Source organism: Monodelphis domestica, chromosome 5, assembly GCF_027887165.1.
Source record: "Monodelphis domestica isolate mMonDom1 chromosome 5, mMonDom1.pri, whole genome shotgun sequence".
Taxonomy (NCBI): domain Eukaryota; kingdom Metazoa; phylum Chordata; class Mammalia; order Didelphimorphia; family Didelphidae; genus Monodelphis; species Monodelphis domestica.
In genome coordinates this window covers 304,503,770-304,526,352 of record NC_077231.1, presented here as the reverse complement: position 1 = coordinate 304,526,352, position 22,583 = coordinate 304,503,770, and the positions used below count along the sequence as shown (strand labels likewise).

At 50.1% G+C, this 22,583-nt stretch overlaps 1 protein-coding gene across 1 annotated transcript in view; it reads right to left on the bottom strand.

The window, feature by feature from the left end:
- Positions 1–22,194, bottom strand: part of STT3B (STT3 oligosaccharyltransferase complex catalytic subunit B) — a 57,963-nt gene extending 35,769 nt beyond the window's left edge. Inside the window, exon 1 of the mRNA XM_056800378.1 lies at positions 21,800–22,194. Coding sequence (XP_056656356.1) covers positions 21,800–22,047 — 248 coding nt within the window. The 5' untranslated portion in view covers positions 22,048–22,194. The remainder of the gene's footprint in view (positions 1–21,799) is intronic.
- Positions 22,195–22,583: the final 389 nt, after the last annotated feature.

The following is a 22,583-nucleotide window of genomic DNA, read 5'->3' as shown; positions in this document are numbered from 1 at the left end:
TGGAAGCCGGCTGCCCCATGGACACCCCCCTTGGGGTGTGCTCCGGCCCCGCAGCGTCTCCCCAATCACGCGGCCCGACCCCGCCCTCGTCCCTCGCACCCCGACAGCGGCGGCTGGTCAACTGGGGCAGAATCTCTTCTCTCCAGCCACTGAAGTGATTTCCCCAAAGCCCACCCTGTCCCTGCCCTCCCTCCGAGAATCAGCCTTTCCTGACCCCCAGAGCCAAGTCTTGGGTCAGGGATGCCCCTGCGTGGCCCAGGGCCTGGCACTCAGGGAGCCCGTCATCTAGGTTTATGGAGTGAAAACAAGCTGCAGAGTCCGAGCGACACTGAGCAGGGTCTAGGAAGAGGCTGGGAGGAGGCCCCTTCCGCCTCCAGGGGCAGTGCGGGCGTCGGGGCCCAGCCCGTCACGGAGCCCAGACGGCACGGACTGAGCAGCAGAAAGGCCCGAGGAGGGGCAGGAAAGGCCCTTTCTCGGCTCCTGCAGATTCCCGAGGGCAGCGCAGGGCAGGGACGGAAAGAGCACGGTGACAGGAAGCCGCCAAGTGCAGGCGATGCAGCTCCTCCGCCAGCCGAGCCCAGGCTCTGGGCCGCCAGCTTTCTGTCCTGGGAATCCGGGCCCCGTCCATGACATGACACTCGGTGCAAAGACGGGAGGAGGGCGAGAGCCTGGGCTTCCTGCCCCGGGACTTGGGTTTGAATCCTGCTCGCCAGCCCCTCAGCCATCCATCTTCCCGGCTGCTCCAAATCCCCGAGGGCTGTGAGCAGAGGACGCACGGGCACGCGCACAAGCCTCTGGTGACGGGACAAGAGTCCAAAACGTCCGAGCGTCCATCAAAGGCCCCGGAGCCTGCTGGGCCAAACGTCGTCGACGGACTCGCCTGTGGGCTCCGGGCTGGGGACGCAGGCCCGAGCCGCCTCTCACGGACTCGGAGGCCCACCTCGAGCCATTCCTCACTGCAGGAGAGCCGCGGGCCATGGAAGGGGGGAGCAGAGTCCTGGGGTCCCGTCCCAGAAGGCCGCCTCCTCGAGGAGTCTCCCCTGAAAGCCTTCCCCAAAGCCGGCAGGGCGGTTCCGGGAACGGGCTGGGGCCCGTTCCTGCCCCCTCAAAGAAGAAGCCAGAAGGACGCGCCATCCCGAAGGAAAACCCCGGGCTCGGGGAACTGGGGCCTTCCGGAGGCCCAGGACGCCGCTTGAAGGCGGTTCTTTGGATTTCCTGAGGACTATTTTTGGAGAAAATGATCCTGGCCGGATCAGGCCACCTTCTACGTCTCTAGGAAAGAGGCGGGTGCTGGGGTTCGGGAGCTCCCGGCCTGGGCGGAGCCTCGCTCTAGACCAGCTCGAGCTGGTCCTCCTTCTGATGGGTAAGCTGGGGGCCGGGCTCCCCCAATGATTCGCTCCCCAAAGCCTTCGGGGGCCAAGGTTTCAAGGTATTCTCGCTGTGCTTAGCCACAGGACCCCCAAAGGAAGAGGGTGCTTAGTAAAGTGCTGACAGGAGGCCACGCAGGCCCCTCTCGCGGTGCATGGCGCGGCCTCCCTTTGAGGGCTGCTTCTCAGGGAGGCCCAGAGCCTGAGGGCCGCCGTCGATGGCCCCAAAGAGACCCGGCGAGCGCTGCGAGGGGCTGCAGGGCCCAGCACCCCGTTCGAACCTCGGACATCTCCGCAGTCCGCGCTGGGCAGGGGCAGCATTCGCGTCTGCACGGCGCGCCCTTGGCGTCGCTCTGGACGAGGCAGATTTCCAGAGGCTCAGAGGCGGCCTCTTCCGGGGCGGAGTCCCCGCCTGGCATCGAGGATGCATTTCTAGATACCTCTGAAAGCAGCCTGAGCAGGAGCGGGAAACTGCGGCGCCGAGGCCCCGCGGAGCTCGTCCGCTGTCCCCCAGCCCCCCTTCTGGGGCTCGGTGCCGAGTCACCGCGCCCCAGCGAAGCGCGGGACACAAATAAAAGGGGAAAACCTCTCCCGACAGCAAGAGCCGGCGTTCCAACAAGGACGAGAAGACAGAGCGGAAGCCACAGGACTTATTTTTGATCTCTGCGGCGTCATTTCACCATCTGGGCTCTGAACGAGACGCTGGGCCAGTCCCGCGGCCTCTGGACTCACCCCTCCAGGCCTCCCCCAAAGAAGTCCTTTCCCGGCGGCCCAGACAGGAGAGCGAGAGCCCGGCCTCCCTTAGGAGGCCCTTCGGCCCCAGACCCTTGCCCGGCCGCCCTTCGGAGGGGTGGCGACCCCTGGAGGGAGACACGAAGAGCTCTGATGTGGGCTCGCCGGGGAGCGAAGAGGGCAAGCTGAGGCGGGCGCTGGAGTCGCAGCCTGCGTGGCCAGGAAGAGGGCCGCGTGATCTGACCGTAATGGGGGGAGTGAAACAAAACGCAAAGCCTAAAGTCCCCCGTGGGACTCAGCTACACGGGTAGGCTTGTGATCTCATTTCTGTCCGCTTTTCTGCGTACAGGGACTTGCTTGTTTTGTTGAAGAGCTTCCGGGCCTCTCGGAGACTGAAGAAGCCCGGAATGGGCGGGGAGGTGCCGGCACCGGGTGGCCCGCCTGGCGCAGAGCCTCCCGGAGGAGCTGACTGACGCCCAGGCTGGCCACAGGGATTCAAGGGGGCACTTCGGGGCTCCAAGTCCGGGTAGATGTGGTGGGCAGGCGCGAGCACACCCCAATGTTTTCTCAGAGACCCTCAAAATGTGCCTGGAGTGGCCGGGACGTGTACCCCGCCGCGGGAGGCTGCGCACAGCCCCTCCCACCCGCCTGACTTGACAGTCTGACACCGGCCGGCCCTTTGCCAACCCTTGTCCGTGAAGAGTGTTATTAAAGAAATGAAAGAATGTCAGAATATCCCATTTTTGAAAATTTAAGATAAAAATATCAGAAAAGACGTCCCGTCCCAACATAAACATGCGTCTGGATTGTGGATCTTCCCAAAGCCGGTGGTGGTGACGCTCACATGGGGAGGATGGCCCAGACTAACCACATTAAGTGGGCGCTCTGAAGGAGAGCCTTCGTTGTAAAAGCTGAGAACAGCAATGAACTAGAAGGCATTTTGTCACAATAGAATCAAAAATGCGGTCCAAAAGCCAACCTGGAACCAGGCGTCATCCAGAAAGCAAACGACCTCGTTAAAACAGGTCATCGTTGAATGCGAACGGCGCTTCTGTTGGTAGAGATTAAGCCGTTTTCCCTTAAACTACAAGCTTATAAAAACTGATCATACAGGACGATCAGGTGTCTTTTATAGCAGGAAAGCACAAATGGTTCAATATTAGAAAAACCATCCATATAATTGACCATGTCTATAATTAGACCAACAGAAACCACGTGATTATTTCAATAGCTGCAGAAAAAGCGTGACAAAATAGAACCGTCGTTCCTTAAGAAAACAGGAGAAGAAACAGAACTTCCCTTAAGGGGTACCTGCCGATAGCCATGAGCCAGCTTTGCGGTGATGGGGCTACACTAAAGCCTTCCTAACAAGGTCAGGGATAAGGCAAGGAGGCCCCTCAGCACACTACGATTTAATACTGTACTGGAAATGCCCACTTAGAGTAACGAGAGCAGAACAAGAAAGGGAAGGAATCCGAACAGGCGATGCCGAAACAGTTAGCGCTCTTTACAGATAACATGAGAGTCTACCGAGAGAATCGACCAAAACGCAAGTAGAAATAATAACGTCAACAAAGTCGCAGGAAACAAAACAAACCCCCACAAATCACCAGGGTTTCTATTTACCACCACCAAAAGGTAGAAAAGGAAATTCCATTCAAAATAACTCCAGACAACCTGCTAAAACAAACCCAAACATTCTTCACACAAAGTCTGACCTAAACAATTGGAAAAACATCAGTTGCTCATGGATAGGCTGAGCTACTTTAGTGAAAATGACGACCCCCCCCCCAAATGAGTGCCATACCAATCAAACCACCCCAAAATGATGTGAAAGAACCAACGGCCGAGAGGATCAGGGGAATCGATGAAAAAACAGGAAAGGAGGAAACCTGGCTGAACCAGACCCCAAACTATCTCCCATAAAGCAGTAACCATCAAAACAATGTGGCACTGGCTAAGCAATAGCATGGTGGACCAATGGAACACACTAGGTCTTAATGGCCACAGCAACTTAGTGTTCCTTCACCATCTGAAAAAACTTCTGGGAAAAGTGGAAAGCAGTCTGGCAGAGGTGAGGCCTGGGCCAGCGTCTCACTGCAGGCACTAGGTGTCACCCTTTATTGATCTAGGCATAAAGGGTGACACCAGGAACAAATCAGGAGAACATGGGAAAGTTGACCTGTCAAACAGACGAGGGAAGACTTATGACCACACAAGACACAGAGCGCATTACAAAAGATGAAGTGATTTTAATGAAATCCAAAGATTTTGTGCAAATAAAACCAATGCAACCAAGATTAGGTGGGAAACAACAAATTGGGAGAAAAAAATGTCACTGCAAGTGTTTGACAAAAGTCTCCATTCTCCAAGTACACAGAACTGAGCCAAATTTATAAGAGTACTAACTAAGCATTCCCCAATTGAAAAACGGTCAAAGTATACGTATAGACAATTCTTAAAGGAAGACATTAAAACTATAGTCGTATGGGGAAATGCTCCAAATCTCTGTTGGAGAAACACAACTCAAAACAACTCTGAGCTACCCCCCTGTGCCATCAGACTGGCTAATGTGACAAAAAAGAAAATAAAAAATGGTGGCGGGGATGTGGGAAAAGTGGGACGCTCATGCACTGCTGGTGGAACTGAGAACTGACCCCAGCATGCTGGAGAGCAGTAGGGAAGCAGGCTCGGAGGGCAGTTCCACCACGGAGTCTGCGGGAGAGAAGGAAAAGGACCCGGCAGCATACCAGGATTTTTAGCAGCTCTTTGTAACAACACAGAATTGCCAACGGAGGGGTTGCCAGTCCATCGCTCAGGGAATGGCTGAGCCAGCTGGGTTTGGGGCCAGGAGGGAAGGGGATTGCCCCAGAACAAATGAGGAATGGGAGGAGTTCGGGGAAAGCTGGGAAGAGCAGTGAGGCCTGGAGCGGAGCCAGGAGACCTGTGTAGACGGGAACAGAACTCCCGCACGGCCATCAGGGCTGAGCAGCAAAGCCGGGTCTCCTCACGAGGGGCTCAGGATGGGGCGGCCAGAGAACGGAGGATGGCTGGAGTCTGAGGCACGTCCAAGCGCGCCGCCTTCCACTAGACTTCATGAGATTTCTCGTGTGTGGGACAGGCGTCTTCTAGCGCGGCGCGATGCACACGGCAGGCACCGCACGGGTCTAGGCCCTCTCCGACGATTGGCGGGGAGAGGAGGGGGACAAAACCTGAATCTGAGATGCTAAAAACAATCGTCAAAGTGTTTCTACAGATAACTGTAAAAAGAAACAAAAAGACTGGACGTGAGCATTGCTGAAGCGAGGGAATGGAGCCACCTATGGGAATCCCTCTATAAAAGCCAAACTGGATCTGTAACTCAGGTCACGGCTAGAACGTGTTCTGCTTTTTCTTCCCCGCCAGAATCCGTTCCAGAGGTGTCCCCTTCCCGCGGGAGGAATCCACACCTTCAGCGCGTCTCCCGAGGGCGCGGCAGGCTTCATCCACGTGGCTGAGGGTCACGTGGTCTTCCTCCCGGCCCAGCCTCTGCCCGAAGGGGGCAGCACTGCGCCAGTGACTCCGTGTTCTCGGATCCCTTCCCAGTCAGCAGCCCTTCTGTGGCCCTCCAGGGCTCGGAGAGGCAGGGCGTCCGCTCTCCGCAGCGCTCGCACACAGCAGACGGCCACAAACGCTCCGAGGCCGGCTCACATCTGGAAACCCCTCCAGGAAGCCGTGACGCCGCCCGCTCCCAGCGCCCGGACAAGGCGCTGTTTGGCATGCGTGCCCCCACCAGGCTGCCTCCTCCAGGAAGCCTTTCCTGGCATCCTGCTCCATGAGGACCGATACTTGAAGCTTTTGAAAGCGAAGCAGGGGGCAGCCGGGTGGCGCAATGGATGGAGCCAGAGCTGGGGGTCCTGGGTTCAAATCTTGCCGCAGACACTTCCTTGAGTGCTGATTAAGATGGAAGCAGGCAGAAGCGTGGCCCGGCCCGTGCGAGGATGCCGGCAGCCTGAAAGGAGACGCACACAAGCCGTGAAATAAGGCATCAGGGTGCGAACACCCTTCCACACGACCACGAGTGGCGACGACGGGACTGACGGCGGTGGTTCGGTTCTTCGGGTCACAGGAGGAGCCGCCACCCCCCTCTCGGGCTCACTCCACAGGAGGCTGCCCAGGGTCCCCCAGTGAGCGAGGTCTGCGGCTGGCCCTGAACCCCCACACGCAGCCTTCCTTCAAGCCGGGGCCGTGTCTTCCTCACGTGCACTCAAACCCCGCAGCCTGCCGAGCTGTGAACACAGGGATGCCGGCAGAAGGCCGGGCGCGGGGAGCCCTCGACGAGGCCACGCCTGGCTCCGGGCCGCAGGATCGGCCTCTCCGAGCACGGCGCGACGGCGCTCTTGGGGAACCCTCTAAATGTAGCCGCAGACCTCCTTCAGTCTCCAGATGGCGTGAGGCCGGCCAGCACGGGAAAGACCCCAAAGAGCCCCCTCCTCGGCCCTCCCCCCGTCTTGTCCGTCCAGATGACGCGTTTCATTTCTTTTCTGGAACATTCGGGCCTTTCTTGTAGGAGGCAGGAAGAGATCCAACTGGAGACAAGAGCCGAAGGAGCTCTGGGGGCCACCGCGGTCTCTGGGCTCGGCTGGACGTGCACCCTGCGCTCACGGGAGCTCCAGGGGCGACCTCTGGGCGAGGCCTCGGCCAGAGTCTGCCCCGCAGGGGAGGCCCTGGCAGACGGGGGGCTCTGCCGGGGAGCGGGCCGTGACGAGGTCCTGCTGGAAGGCGACCGCTCGGCAGGGATCATGGGTGCGAGCGTCGTCACAGAGAGCTGGCAGGGGACGCCCCCCCCCCCGTGGCTCCCCGAGCGAGGCTTCACTTCCGGGCAGCCCCCCCAGGCGGCCTCTGCCGCCCCCTGGCCAGCCCCCACGTGCGCATCGATCAAGAACTCTCCGTCATAGCAGCGAGCAGTCGCGCGGCCCCCTAACCGATGGAAGAAAGAGGGACCCAACTCCCAGGGGATGGGCCCGGGGCCCGGGAACAGCGCTCAGGGCTCCTAAGGGAGCTGCACCGATCCTCGGCACCTCAACAACTCCGTGACTAAACAAGCGGAAAAGTCTGATGGCCAAAAGGGGCCCCCAAACACGCCCAAAGTCAAGCTCTCGGGGAGCTCCTGGAGAAAAGGGGACCCCCGAGGAGAGGCTGCCTGGCCCTGCCGCGCAGGCTCTGCACCCCCCCCCCAGATCTAAGGGCGCGGCACGTGGCAGCATTACCCGCATCCCAGCTCGCCACTGGCCCATGGAATGGAAGGCGGCCAATCCCAGCGCAGCGTTCTGCATCCTGGGCGCTGATTGGCTCCGTGGCGGTAGGTCAGCAGGAGGAGGTGGGAAGGATGGAGGCCTTAGAATAGATGGCGGGTGTCTGGGTGTCCGGGATGGACGGCTGCGCTTCCCCAATGCCCCAAGGGCAGAGGAACGAAGGGCCAGGCTACGGGGACGCGGGACGGTGCAGCAGACGGCACTGAGCCGGAAGTCCAGAAGGCCCGAATTCGAGTCCAGCCTCCGACATCAGTTATGGAGCCAAGGCAAAGTCCCGCGTTCTGTGTCTGCCTCAGTTCCCTCAGCTACAAAGTGGGGATAACACTATCGCTCGTTCCTGGCACACCCGAGATGCTAGATGTTTGCTGCTCATTTGGTTCAGGCGTGGCTAATTCTTCATGACCCCACAGGGGAAGGGGGGGCGGGGACACAGATGGGGGGAGGAGGGGGCTTCTTGGCAAAGACTCGACTGGTTTTCCTTCTCCTGCTCATTTTACAGATGAGGAAATCCCGAGGGTCACTGGGCCCCCAGGAGGCGCGGCCCTGAGGGTCGCTGGGCCCCCAGGAGGCGCAGTCCCGGGGGTCGCTGGGCCCCCAGGAGGCGCGGCCCTGAGGGTCGCTGGGCCCCCAGGAGGCGCAGTCCCGGGGGTCGCTGGGCCCCGACTGCTTCCACAAGACAAGAAGCCCCAAGGAATGAGGAGTGGAGAGGGCCGCTCCACCGAGCCTGGTGGGCCCTCGGGGTTCAACCTCAGCTGACAGGCTGCCCTGACAGGAAGGAAAAACCCGAGGAGCTCCCTTTGGCCTGTGCGGGAATTCCGAAGGGGCTTTAGAGGCTCACCTCCAACTTTACAATAACAGAAGTCAAACCAGCCCAGCCAGAGACCGGCAGACATGGTGGAGTCAGGCCTAAAGCAGGGGGGACTCGAATCCAGCTGGGCTAGTCCTGTGCCACCAACAGTTGCTTGAACAGAAGCGAAAGTCACAGGAAAATAGGGGGGGGGGGGGGGGGGGGGGAGAAAAGTACCAAACATTTCAATAAGAAAAAAATGCAATTACATTGGAAACATAAGACAATAAATCAAATTTTATATATATAATATATATAAATACAAAAATAATTTTATTATTATTATTTATTAAATAAATAAAATTATAAGCAAAAAGAACACCAAGTCATACAAGAGATTTGAAGCCTCTCCAAACAGAGTAAAGAGATGGAAGCAGCCCAAAACCCTGGCAATTCCCTGGAGAACTCAGAGCCCCCTTTTTGGGGTGGTCTTAAAGGGCTCAAGCAGAAATCTGAATCTTGAGAGAAATTTAGGCAGGATTTGTGGCCTGCACAGCAGAAATAATGAGCAAAATAGAAAAACTCAAATCCACAGTAATGAGCCTCTCCAAAGAGGAAGACAAGCGTAGAGTGGGAATACCAACAGACTGAAGTGGAGGGCAATGTGGAAGAGAAGCAAGAAGAAACAGATGATCTCAAAGTGTATTTTAATTTTAAATTCTAAGAAATTTGATTTTTTGTTTGAGATTGAACTTTTATGAAAATCCAAGAATTTTGATTTTGTTCGAGAAAATATCTTCAAGAAAGAAGCTTGAAACTTCTATATCCAGAGAATGAATTGTTGCAGAAAGATGCCAGAAAATCCACACTACATCAAGAAGATCAAGAATGAACTTTGGATATGATTGATTGAACTGAACTTTGACTGAACATTTATTGTAAATGTACACATTTATGCCAAAGGGACTGCCCCTAATTTGGCTTTCTATCAATGCGCCCAGAAAAACATTGGTTTTGCTTTCTTTTCTTTTCTATTTCCTCCCTCACTATTCTAATTTCTCTTAGAAAATTGAATATTGTGTATATCTATAATTAGAAATGCATTTAGAACTACAAATTATGTTAAATGATCAATGGAGAGACTAGTTTCCCAATGATCATCAGGGGGGATTGTAAATCTTGAAATTTCTCAGACTTGTGAATGTTAAAAATTTTCCCATTGGGGAATTCTTCATTGGAACAATTCCCTACTGGGAACATTCCCCATTTGGACAGTGAGAACTCTACTTGGATCAGAAATGGGAGGACCTCTACTCCACCCATACTTAAGACTGCTTTAGGGGAGAAAATTCCCTGCTAAATAATGAAAAATACTTACACCCATACTTATAATAAGGCAAAAAGGGTGCTAAGTACATATAAAGGTCAAGCAACTTGTGAATTTACAAGGAACAAAGAGCTGGAAAACTTACTCAGAGCTTTCCTGATGTGAATTACTCAGAAGTTTTAGTCTACCCAGAAAAGGTGAGAGCAAGATGTGAATTAAGAAGGTGATAACAAAATGTGAATTCAGAATGGGCTATCCTTTGGAAAACGTCTACTGTGACTGGTAGATGGAAGAACTTAGGGAAGGTAACATAGGAGAAAACCCGCTATATAAGAAAAAGAACAGACTGTTGAAAAAAGCTCTTGAGATATACAGGCTCTTGAGAGACAATCTCTAAGAAGGTCTTTCAAAGGAGGCTGACTCTGGCTGGAACTCCCTCTGGGGAGACTCTGTCACTAGAATCCTTGCTTGGACAGATCTTGTGGTGAGTGATAAAAGACTGACTGACTGATTGATCTCTCTCTCTTAAAGACTCAGGTCTAGGCCATATTGGCTTAAGGCCCTTCAAACTTATTCCTTTCTTACTCTCTCTCTCTTTCTTTGATTCTTCATTGTATTATTAATTAAAATTCTCTATAAAACCCAGTTTGACTTGGGTATATTCATAATTGGGAATATTTCCCTGGCGACCACCTTATATTTGATAAAAAAAACAAGACACTGTAGTGAAAACATATTTCCTGCAGTCACAATTTACTCACCCACTCTTATATCTACTACAATTTATATCTTCCACTATTTTACTCACTACAGTTTACAACCTCAACCATTTTAACTCTTACAGTTTAAGGCTCCCACTCTTTTAAATGTTACAAAAGGCAGGATGCAGAAGGGACACACCAGCCTTTCCAGAAACACAAGGCAAGGTTAAAAAAAAAATCTGAACATCATTCTATAAGAAACTAAAAACAAAACAAAAAAACCTGCCCGAATTTCTGCATAAAGAAGGCAAAGCAAAGACGACCCCCCCAAATTAAAAAGCCCAGACCCCCAGCACAAAATGCGCTACACTTCAAACTCTAACCCAACACAGTGGGATTGAATAATTCTGATGATAAACAAATATCTGCTGGATAGGAAGTTGGGGTAACAGAAAATCATCCCCCCAAAGTCACATAAAAGAATGGAATGTTACAAAAAGTAAAGGACTTCCAGATGCTACTCAAAATTATATCTCCTGCAAACTAGAGCCTAACCTTCAATTAAAAAAGACAGATGGCACTGAATGAGAAAGTATTCACTGAAGCATACTGTTGGCCATGGCCAATGTCTAGATCGGGCTGTGTCTATGTTACAAATGTTTGTTTTTTCTGTTCCAATGGGAGGGGGAGGGGAAGGGGAAGGTGGAAGGTGGAAGAAACACAAAATAAATGCTTGTTAAATGAGAAAATAAAATAAGGAAAAAAAAGGCATGTGAAGCATTCTGGTGGAAAGAAGAAAAATGGAAATTGATATTTGCACTGCAAATAAATAAAAACAAAAAGCAAGTAATGAATAAGTTATCCCATCTCTAGACACTATTAAAAAGAAAAAAACCAAGACCACATCTATTGGCTTCAAATCCATAGAGGAGCGCCTATCAAGAGGTGTTATTCTGAATTTTTGCAATGAGGGAAAGAAAATTAGGAGAGGTGAGGGTGAAAGAACACCCCAAAACAACATGCATCACCTCCACAAATGAATCAATGTGTTTTATATGATGAAAGTGAACAGAAGCAGGAAACAGAACAAAACAGAAACAGGAACAGAAGAAAAAAAGGGAAGAGGGAGGAGAGGAGAGTTGGAGTGTAGCCTAACCACCTCCACAGGTCTCCCTGAAAGAAAAGGGGCCACAGAAGAAAGAAAGAGATGGCAAAGGGTACAAAGAAAGCGGGATGGAAAGGATACCACGGGGGAAGCGCTAAGGATCTTAAGAGGTCTAAGGGAGATGGGGGTCTCTTTGGATCAACCTGTGTCCAGCTGAGAGGGCAGGGGCCTAAGGAGGAGATCCTGGAGAGGGAAAATGGGACAACTAGGCCACACAAAACTGGTCCCACTAAGACTCCTTTCCTCCTTGCTGAATGATTTCCCTGATGAATGACGTGATGAAAGTGTGATAAAAAGCAAAGAAGGAAGCAAGATTTGCAAGGCAATATGAGAAATGAATCGGATTAGGGAATTCAAACATAGAACTTTTAGAACCTTTAATTTCACGAGGAAAAAAGAGAGAAACCACACATCAAAGACTATAAGGTCAGGACAGTCAGAATGGGGAGGGAATCTGTGAAATTGCTTGTCATCTCTCTAGGAGGGAGGAAGAGGCAACAAGAATAATGTAACTGTAGGGGAAAAAATTAAAAGAAAGTGATATAAAGAAGTCCTTTTTTGAAAAGATGCAGAAATAATTAAAAGAAATTGGAAGGGGGGGATATTTTAAACTTAATTCCTTAAATGAGAGGATGAAAAAGGATTGAATAAGTGGTGAAAGAAAAAAAAAACCTTCAAAGTTTGGTGGGGAAAGGATTATCTTAAATTAGATTAAGCCAAACTGATAATGATATATAGAAAGTACTGCCTTAAATTAGAAAGGGACACAAAAAACTAATTCAGAAAAAATACTATAGACACAAATGGAAGAACACAAAAATATTTGTAACTCCAATCCAATCAAAGGAAGTAACAAACAACAAAAAAGCAAAATACAACTAGTTACTTATGAAATACTTCTAAAAAGAATAAAAATGAGAGGTTGCAACTATGCATCGATTGAATCTGGAAAAGCAGAAAGTCTAATCATGCTTATTAGCAAAGGAAAAACAAGAATTGATAATGTCAACAAAGATTAAAAACAATCACACTAAGCTGAAATGGGCTATAAAAAACCAAAGCAATATTGATTTTTAAAAAACCTAATATATCCTCAATTGCATAGTATCCAAATCTGCAAAGGAAAAATTAACTAAAATGCAAAAAAGTATTAATGACACAGTATGAGACTTCAATATGCCTTTCTCAGAACTGGACAAATCAAACAGATAAAATCAAAGGGAAAATGCAGAATGGAACAAATGGCTGGAGTAAATAGAGCTATAAGATCTATGGCATTTTCTGAGATGGACCAAAGCAGTCTTTCTCAGCCCAACTGGAAAAAGTGACCATAAATTAGGACAAAGAGAAAAACTCAGGTCCTTGTTCTCAATCCTCCTTCCCCCTCCCTCCACAAACCTATCCAAACATCTCTCCCACCCAACACACTTCCCTTGGCCAATCTCCCTTCAATGCGGTAACCCCCTGCTCAACCCCCTTCAGCAGCTGGCTTTCTGCCCAACTTTTCTGATTATTCAATAAGAGGCCTTTGACAAAGGTCCAAAAGGTTGCCTGAGAAGAGGCTGACCACCTGGCTCTCTTGTGCCCAAGCCTGGAATTGACACAAGATCTAAACTGCAGATGACAGACACGTGACTAACACTGTGTAAGGGGTTCTGCACCCAGAGACCCCATGAACCACCAAGGGCTCTGGGAGAAGCCCACACGGTCAGAGCAGCCCAGGGGAAGGGCCCCTCTCAGGATGGAGAAGTGGCAGCGGGACAGCTTCAAGGCCCCAGCCTGAGAGGCCTTGGAGTGAGAGGGGCCAGTGCCTGGGCCCAACGCAGAGGGAGTGAAGAGGCTCTAGGAGAGGCCTAGTTCTGGGACGGAGCCCCAAACTGGAGCGCTGAGTGAGGACAAGAAAAAGTTGCAAATCTACAGAAAGGAAAAAAGGGGCAATCTGTAACAAAGGATGTTCCAGCAAAGACTAGAAAGACCAAGAAGGAAAATAAAATAGCTACTCTGGAGGGAAGAGGAGGAAAGCGGCAAACCTTCCAAGCCCCAAGAATAAATCAAATAGAAATCAATGATTTCATGAGCACAAAATCAAAAGATGGGAAAGAAGAGAATGAAATGGAAGCTGTCTGGGACTCAAAATCAATGGCCTGGAAACAGGCCGGGGGAGATCCCTGGAGAGTCCATGGACTTCACGAACTGCCTGCTCTGCTGATCCAGGGCCCCAGACAGTCCAGAGAGAAGCGGCTGGTGGGAAGCCAGGGACAGAGAGAGGGGAGGGGACAGCGTGCTAGGTGGAGGCCAACGGAGATGCCAAGGCATGGGACGCAGAAGGTCTTGTTGGAGAAGGGTGCTGCCACCCTGGAGAGGAAGGGTGCCCTGTTTATTGGGGGGAGGGCTGTGCTAGAACTGTGCTTTACGAAGTCACAGCTAGCAGGAAAAGCACTTTGTTGGCAGATTTGTTGGAGGGAAGGAGGAGTAACAGGGAGGAGTTTAGGATTCCATGGAGATGGGGAGGCAGCGGGGATGCCCTCAACAGAAGTCTAGAAATGACGTGATGGGTCAGCACCAGATGGTAGGTGTGACAGTCACATGGGACTCTCCTGAAGGAGAGGCTCAGCCACGTAGGAGAATCACCGAGAAAGAATTCCAGAGTCAAAGGCTGTGGAGAAGGCAGAAACCAGACTGTGAGGAGTTAAGAAAGATTGACAGAATCCTCCAATTACTTTCTGAAAGAAAACCCCCAAAAGAAAATTCCTCAAAATGTCACAGCCAAAACTCAAGAGCTCCTACCTCACAGAAAAAAATACAGAAAAAAGCAGTTCAAGTGCCACAAAACCAGTTTGGATGATACTCACAAGATGTGGCAGCTTCTACCATAATGGAGAGGAGATCTTGGAATACAAAAAGCAAGAGAAAGAGGCTTAAACTCAAGAATAAAAACTACAAATCTGGGGGAATAGGACCTTTAATGAAAGAGAACATTCAAGCATTTCTTGATTAAAAAAAAAATAGAATAGAATTAAGTAGGAAACACTGTGGAAGTTAAATAAGAAAGATTGGACCTGGAGGTAGACTGGTTCTGTTCTGAGTATATGAGAAGATAGGTAAAAGGAAAAGACTCACGTAGAAAGAAAGAACTAGGGGTAGAAATGGCTACTTCTCATATTTAGTGTGAGAGGAGCATACATATGTGAAGGGGTGGAGGATCAGTATCCGTAGAGACTCACTCTTATGAGAAACAAATTGGGGTGAGGCTACATGGGAGAAGAAGGCGAAAAAGACTAGGACAGGAATCAAAATAAACTTTCTGGTCCTTTAGGGGGAATTGAAAAAAGAAAATTAAAGGAAGCAAACAATTGGCATCTACGGTTCCTTCTTAGCCAGTGGTGAAATAGTTGCACATATCGTGGGGTTGCGACAGTAATGGATTAGTTTTGTGCCACATGGAATAAGGCATTTCTGAAAATCCTGCTTCATGTGAACTGAGGCAGTGAGTAAGCTAAACCAGGAACACAATCTACACAAGGACAAAAAAAAAGAAAAACATTTTAAAAACCAACTCAAACAGACTTAAGTCTTTATGGCACAAAGATCAACCATGTCTCCAGAGCCAGAAAGAGACAAAAGGCATTTTGGGGAAGGCCCATGTGTGGATCCATTTTGCTGAACGATGCTTATGGGACTTTTCTCTTTCTTTCTCTAAGTTAACTGAGGTGAGTGAGGGAGAGTTTATCAAGAAAAAGAGCCATTGGAACTTTTCAAAAAATATACAGAAATACTAAACATGACTAATTAGCATGAAATGAAGATTTGTAGTTTCATGGATAATTCTAATTGTGTTCTACTACATATACAGAAATGCTATTTTGGGGGTGTTAAAAGTTCAAAATTTTAAAAATATTTTTTCAATTAAAGATTAATTTAATTCTAAAGAATTTGTGATAAAAAAACAAAATTTCATCAAAGAAAATAACATAAACAACATAGCACAACTCAAGGGAAAAGCTATATCTCTGAATGCTTATCAATAAAGAAAAAGCCAATGAATTGGAAATGCAACTAAAAAGCTGGGAAAGAAACCAATAAGAACTAAGGGAAAGCTAAATAACAAGATAGAGATTCTAGAGATTAACAAAATTGAAAAAAAAAGTTGAAATAAGCTAGGGTTTTTTTTTTTTAAACAGTTAAGTAGTCTGACTAAAAGGAAATCCAAATTATTTCTCTCAAAAATGAACCAAGGAGAATTCACAAATGGAAATGAAACAAAGGAAACAATTAGGAACTAATTTGCTCAATTATATCCCAATAGAACTGCTAAGTTAACTTAATGGATTAAATTAGACAGGACTACTGTTCTAATATCTATCTCCTACACCCCCCCCCCAAAATAAACAGAAAAAGTAGACTATTTAAGTAACCTAATTTTAGAAAAAGAAATTGAATAGGGCAGGCACTTCTCCCCAAAACAATGTGCATTTACAAGTTCATCATACCCAACATTCAAAGAAAAAAATTATTCCAGCATTATGTAAATTGTTTTCTAAACTAGGAAATGAAGGAAGACTTCCAAATTCTTTCAATAATAAAAATATTGTATTGACACTCACATAGAGGTTAACAAAAGGGTTACATCAACATACTAAAAGTATACAAATAGAATTTATGCTAGGAATGCAGAATCTGAATGTTTCTGATTTTCTGGCCTTGAAAATCACACCATGTGGGATCTTTATCCCGTATCATCCCCACTTCTGCTGCTTTTCATGAGCTATTTCCCCCATTAGAATATAAGCTCCTTGATGTCAGGAACAATTTTCCTTTTTGCTTGTATCTATACTCCCAGCACTTAATATATTGTCAGGCACTTAATGTAATAAACGTGTGTGTATTTGTAAAGTCAATTTAAAACTTAATTAAAACAAAAACTTCAGTCATGCTGAAGAATATAAAACCCACATAAATCATCAGCATGTCTATGTATTACCAACAAAATCCAACAGGAAAAGCTAAAAAAAAAATTCCATTCAAAATAAAGAATATACAAAAAGCATTTGGGAGTTTCTGTACCAAGATACACACAAGAACTACAAAATACTCCAGAAATAAAGGCAGATCCAGATCATTAGAGAAATATGTATTGTTCAGTTAGGTCATACCAATAAATGATAATATTCCCCAAATTAATCTACTTATCCATTGCCATACAAATCAAATTACCAAAAGATTAGTTAAGAAAATTAGAAGAAATAAAAATAAAATTCATTTCGAAGAACAAAAGGCCAAGAATCTCAAAGGAAATAAATAATGGAAGGGGAGGGTGGCCAAGACGTAGTACCAGATCTCCAACTATATTATACTATAGAAAAAGCAGGAATCATACAAGTTATTTGGTACTAGCTAGCAAAAATTAATTAGTAGAGTAGATTAGGGATACAGCACCAAGAAGCAAATAGAGCAGCACAGGGTTTGATAATCTCAGTGTCCCTACTAGTGGGAAAAGGGTCACACTATTTGACAGAGGTTGCTCAGAAATTGGACACAGACCAACAACTCACAACATATACTAAGTGTTGTCTCTCTTGCCCTCCACTTCCCCCCACTTTGGAGAGATAAAAGTCTCAAAGAAATGATGTAAGATCATTTGATGTAAGGTCAGATCTTGAAAAAATTAAACAAATACTTCATATATTTTATGAATAGAAGAATCTATGATCAAACAAAGGAGAGGATCCATTGAATATAAAATAATTTTATTATGTAAAATTTAAAAGTTTTAAATGAAATGCAGGAAAAATTACAAAGGAAATGGGAGAGAAAAATCTTTCCAAGTTTCTCTGATAAGTTTCAGATCTAAGGAAGTGATTCAAATTTATATGAGCTGTTCCCCAATGGATAAGCAGTTAAAGAATATTTATGGGCAAGTTTTTTTCCAAAGGAAGAAATCCTTATATTAACTATGTGATAAAATGTAACAAATCTCTAGTAATTAGAGAAATGCAAATAAAGGCAACTTTGAGGTTCCATCTTACACCCCTCAAATTGAATTTGTTAACAAAAAGGAAAATGATAAATGTTAGAGGGGCCATGAGAAAAAAAGACACTAATGCAATGTTGGTAAAGCTGTGAATTGGTCTAGCCATTCTGGAAAATAATTTGGAACTATATCCAAGTTACTTTACTGTACATACCCCTTGACTCAGAGATTCTACTACAAGAACTCAGCCTCAAAGACATTCAAAAAGAAGAAAAAGGAAAAGGACTCTTAATAGCAAGAAATATTTATAGCCATTCTTTTTGCTAGCAAATACCTAAAAATCAAGAGGGTGTCCATCAACTGTTGAATAGCAGAACAAATAATGGTGTGAATGTAATGGAATGCTCTTCTGGTGTAAGAAATGAAGGGACAGCTTCAGGGAAAACCAGGAGACTTGCATAGGCTGATAAGGCATAAAGTGAGCAAAACTAGTTTGTAGGATAGCAACATTATAAATTTAAAAAGCCCTGAAATGCTCAATTCCTCTCAAGCCTATGACCAATTGGATCCAGAGGATCAATAAGGAAGTTGACAGACTCAAGATGAGGAATATTACATTTTCAAATACAACCAAGTCAGAATTGGTCTCATATTTGTTACAGCTCTGGGCTTTTCTTTTAGTTTTTTCCTATTAGGCAGAGGAGAGGAATGGGGGACAAAAGTGTGGCTGGGGGTGCGAGGAGTAGAGAAAGGGTAGCTGAATTGTAAAAGAAATGAAAGAATTTTAAAATGTACAGTCAGGCCACCAGGTGGTACAATAGATAGAGCACTGGACCTGGAGTCAGGACTCACCTTCCAGAGTTCAAATACTGCCTCAGGCATTCGTGGCAGTGTGACTGGACAAGTCACTTCACTTTGTTTGCCTCAGTTCCTCATGTGCAACATGAGCTGGAGAATGAAATGGCAACCCCCTCCTAAGATTCCCAGTTTCATTTGGAAACAAGCATTTATTTGTTAAATTTGGAATCCAAAGGCATTTTAAAAATAGAATTGACATCGAGAAAAGCAAGTCTAGGGGCAGCTGGGTGGCTCAGTGGATTGAGAGTCAGGTCCAGAGATGGGAGGTCCTGGGTTCAAATGTGGCCTCAGACACTTCCCAGCTGTCACTCTTCTGCTTTGGAACCAATACCCTGTATTGATTTCAAGACAAAGGTAAGGGTTTTAATTATTAAAAAAAAAAAAAGTCGAGAGAACAGAAAGGGTCTCACAATCCTTCTAAAAACAAGAATAAAATAATCCTGGAGAGGAGGTGTGATCGAAGTGGGGGAAGAACAAAATCCTACTCCTAGGATCCTGAACATGTCAAGACTTTGTGGACATGGTATAAGGCTGAATTTCAATCTGTATCAGGAAATGATGTTTCCAGACCAGAGATCTGTGAAGTGAAGTGAAAAGCCCAGACCAAAAAAATAAAATCATTCCTTGTTTTTGTTCCTCTAGTTGGATCAATAGAAGAGACCACTAAGTGAGCTGTACCCATCTGGGCACAGTGCTGTTAAGAACATATATTTTATAGGGGCAGCTAAGTGGCTCAGGGCATTGGGAGGTCCTGGGTTCAAATCTCCCCTCAGATACTTCCTAGCTGTGTGTCCCTGGGCAAGGTACTTAACCCCCATTGCCTAGCCTTTTCTCGGTTCTTAGAAGTTGTTACTAAGGCAGAAAGGGTTTAAAAAAAATGTGTATCTGTGTATTCATCCATGCTTTTTTAAACCAGCCCCACCCCCCTCACCTGGCCCCTTCCTGCCATCTTAGACTCTCACCCAACACAATTCTGACTGTCTCCCAGCCTTGACATTCCTGGGCCTTCTCTCCTGACAAGGGCTGCTTCTCCCCCGGCACGAGGAGGCCTTTGGCAGTTAGGGCCTCCTCCCTCAGCACCCTGCCAGCCACACACCCATCTAGTCCAGGCTTGTCCTGCCCCCCCCCCCCATTAGAAAACTCCCTGAGGGCAGGGAGTGTTTCTGCTAGTTGACCAACAACAGAAAACTCTCCCTTCGTGCAATTGCCTGAAAGCTAAGGTCCCACCCTAGGTCTGTCCAACCTGGCCCTAGTAACAGGTCAATGCAGCGCCGCCCCCCCCCCGGGGGGGGGGGGGGCTGAAATGGGCCAGGTGTGGCTCCATCAGGAACAGGCTGATACAGTTCGCTGCTGCAGAGCTGAGCATTTCCACACTTAATAGTCATAATTATATATCAGGAATGTTTGCAGATTCACAAAGTGGTTGACTTTCTCTGTCTCGATCCCGAGCCGCACCTCTCGAACTTTCTGGGTTCGAGCGCTTTTGGCACAGGCAGCTCTTGGGGGACCCCAAAGGCTGTCCTTCTATCAAACCCTACACTGACCGCTGAGCACCCCTTGGCCAAGCCTGGGCTCTCGATTAACGAAAGCTTCTCGGCTGGCTCCTCTCGCCAGGGCAGCCTCGGAGCAAGCCCCGCCTCTGTGGGAGGATCCTCGGGCACTTGTCGGTTACACGCCGGCCCCAGTCTGTTTCAGCCTTGCACACAGTAGGCGCTGCCGGCTCACAGATCAGAACGCAGAGAAACGAGCAGAAGCGAGAACTTCACTCTTTCTCCCAGGTCTGCCTAACGTGCATCCGCCCTCAGCGGGCAGGCAGCTCCTGAAGTAGCATTTCTTTCCCATCTGCGGGTGAGTCCAGAGAACTGCAGCACCGTCAAAGCTCCTGGATCCAAAAGCCAATCGAGAGCAGCTTCCGGGACCCCCGAAAACCGGGCCGCTGCCCCCCCCCCAGAATACCAAAATACACGCAGGATGCAAAAAGCAGCCGACACAGAGCTGTCCAGAAGTAAACACCACCAACAGGAAGCATGCTCCCGACTACCCTGTCCCACCAAGCTCCCGGATAGTCTGGCACTTTCCCAGCATCCTCTGGGCAGCCCCTGGGCCCGGGGCACTAGGCAAGCCCCTCCTGGCACTGTTCCCCAAATAGATAAGAAGGGGTCCAAGCCAAAGGCCCTCGTTCCAGCAGTGTTCTCAGAGCCAGTGACTGGAGTTCCAGTTCTTGCTTTGACTCTGGGGCCGCCTGGAGAACCCTCAAGGAAGTCGGATCCTGGCCCCCAGGGTTAGCAGCGGGGTGGGGAGGAGAGGTCCTCGATCCATTGGCGAACCGCAGTGGTCAGTGACTCAGAGGAACATTGTGAAGCACTACCAACTTCCCAAGGGAGATGGGGCACAACATGTCACAGTGGATTTGGAGTACTGAAGCCCTGGGTTCAAATCCTGCCCCAAGCACTAGCTGCTTGGGACAAACAGTGACAGCAGAGGCTTCACTGAAATGAGCCGCAGGAAAAGCCTCAACAAACGCTAGAAGTATTCTTTAAATCGACAGTCATTTCAAAATAGATCAGAACGCAGGCACGGGGGTGGGCTGACCCGGCGGTTGCCCTGAATGTTTGCCAAGTGCTGGGACACTTTCTCCGGGAGCTACTTCTCTGACACTACAGAAGCTCGAAAGCCAGGAAGGGGAGCCCCTACACTGCATCCAAGTCCGCCCCACGCAACTCGGTCTGCGCTGGGAGAACCAGGAGCCTAATCGTGCGGCGACGCCCGATACCTCGGTCTAACACGCGGAACAAAGTGTACAAAACACGAGGGGACAAAGGGAGCCCTCCGCAGCAGCACCGACCCCCGCGCCTAACTTCTCTTGGGGAGCAGGGGGTCGGGGATGCACACCGAGCCGGCTGAGATGTTTTCGCGCTGAGCCCTGCCCGGCCGGCCCTCCTAGGCAGAGCGCGGCCCCAACTTCCCTGCAGCGGCCCCTCCTCTGCTCTGGGACCCCCGGGCTCCCTCTCGCCCGCGGCCAACAGGTGCGTCCCCGGCCTCAGCACGGCAGGTCGTCCCCCGGGAGGCTGCCCTTGGTCCAGGCAACTAGGGAAGGAGGGTGCCGGGGGGAGGGGGTCGCCTCTTCCCGGTTACGGAGCTCAAACAAACGAGTCCGGGGTGCAATCCTGGGGGAAGAGCAGGTGCGGACCGCCGAAGGATCACGGTCCATGCCCACGCCCGGCGCGCTCAGTACCCCCCACCCTAGGAGGCTGGTCACTTTCAGGGTCGTCACTTTCCCCTCCGCCCGCTTGTCCGCAGGGGCCCGGGCTCACAGCTAGCTGTTCCCCTGCCCCTCCCCCTCCTCCCCCCGGAGTGGGGGGCTGGACACTTTCTGGGTCGTCACTTTCCCCAGGCCTCCAGCAAGCTACCCTCTGCCCTTCCCCCTCCTCCTCCCCGGGTGGAGGTGAAGGCAAAGTTGGGGCTGGGGGAGGGGGGAGGGGCCGAGTCCGCGGCTCACGGGGACTTCTCGGAGCCTCGGGGTCGTCCTCTCTGCGGCAGGCCCCGGGGGAAGGGGGGGTCCGCCCCCACGCACGTCCGCGACCCCCGCGCGCTCACCAGGGGTCGAACTCATGGATGATGCTCTCGAAGCGGATGACGGCGAAGAGGCGCGAGCTGAAGCCGGCCAGCCAGGCCAGGAAGAGGATGGTGAAGGAAAGCAGGGACTGCCAGCCGGCCGGCTGCGACAGCCCTCCCGCCAGCGGCGCGGGGCCCGGCCCCGGCCCGCCCGCCCTGGAGCCGGCCCGTCCGCTGCCGCCTGCCGCCGCCGCCTTGGACTTGCTCTCCAGCGCCGAGGGCTCCGCCATGTTGTCGCCCGGCGGCGGGTCTCGCTCGCAGCCGCCGCCGCCGGAGCCGCCGCCGCCACCGCCGCCTGGTGTGTGGGGCGCTCGTTGGGCGGGGCCGCCCGGGAGGAAGGGGAAGGCCGGCAGCGAGGCCGAGGGGGCGGGGCTCCGGCGCGGGGGCGCGCGCGCGGTCCGAGGCTCCGGCCCGCCGAGCCGAGATGGAGTCGGAGCCGGAGCGAGCGCTGCCTCGCCGCCAGCTCTGGGACGTGGAGGTGGAGGCGCGCTCCCAGCGGCAAGGACAACCCCCCCTCCTTACACACCTCCACACGCACGCGCCAACTCCCTCCCTCCGAGGCGGGGGCGGAGCCGAGCGCTTCAAGCCCCGCCCTGCGCCCCTACAGGAACTCGCCCCTCCGCCTGTCAGAGAGCGACAGGTCCGTCACGGGGCAGGCGCTAGCCCGCCACCGCATCCAATGGGGAAAGGGATCCCGCCAGGGAGGCGGGGGGCGGAGCTGCAGTGCGCTCCCGCCGCCTCCGTCGACCCGGGCGGCGCGGTTACG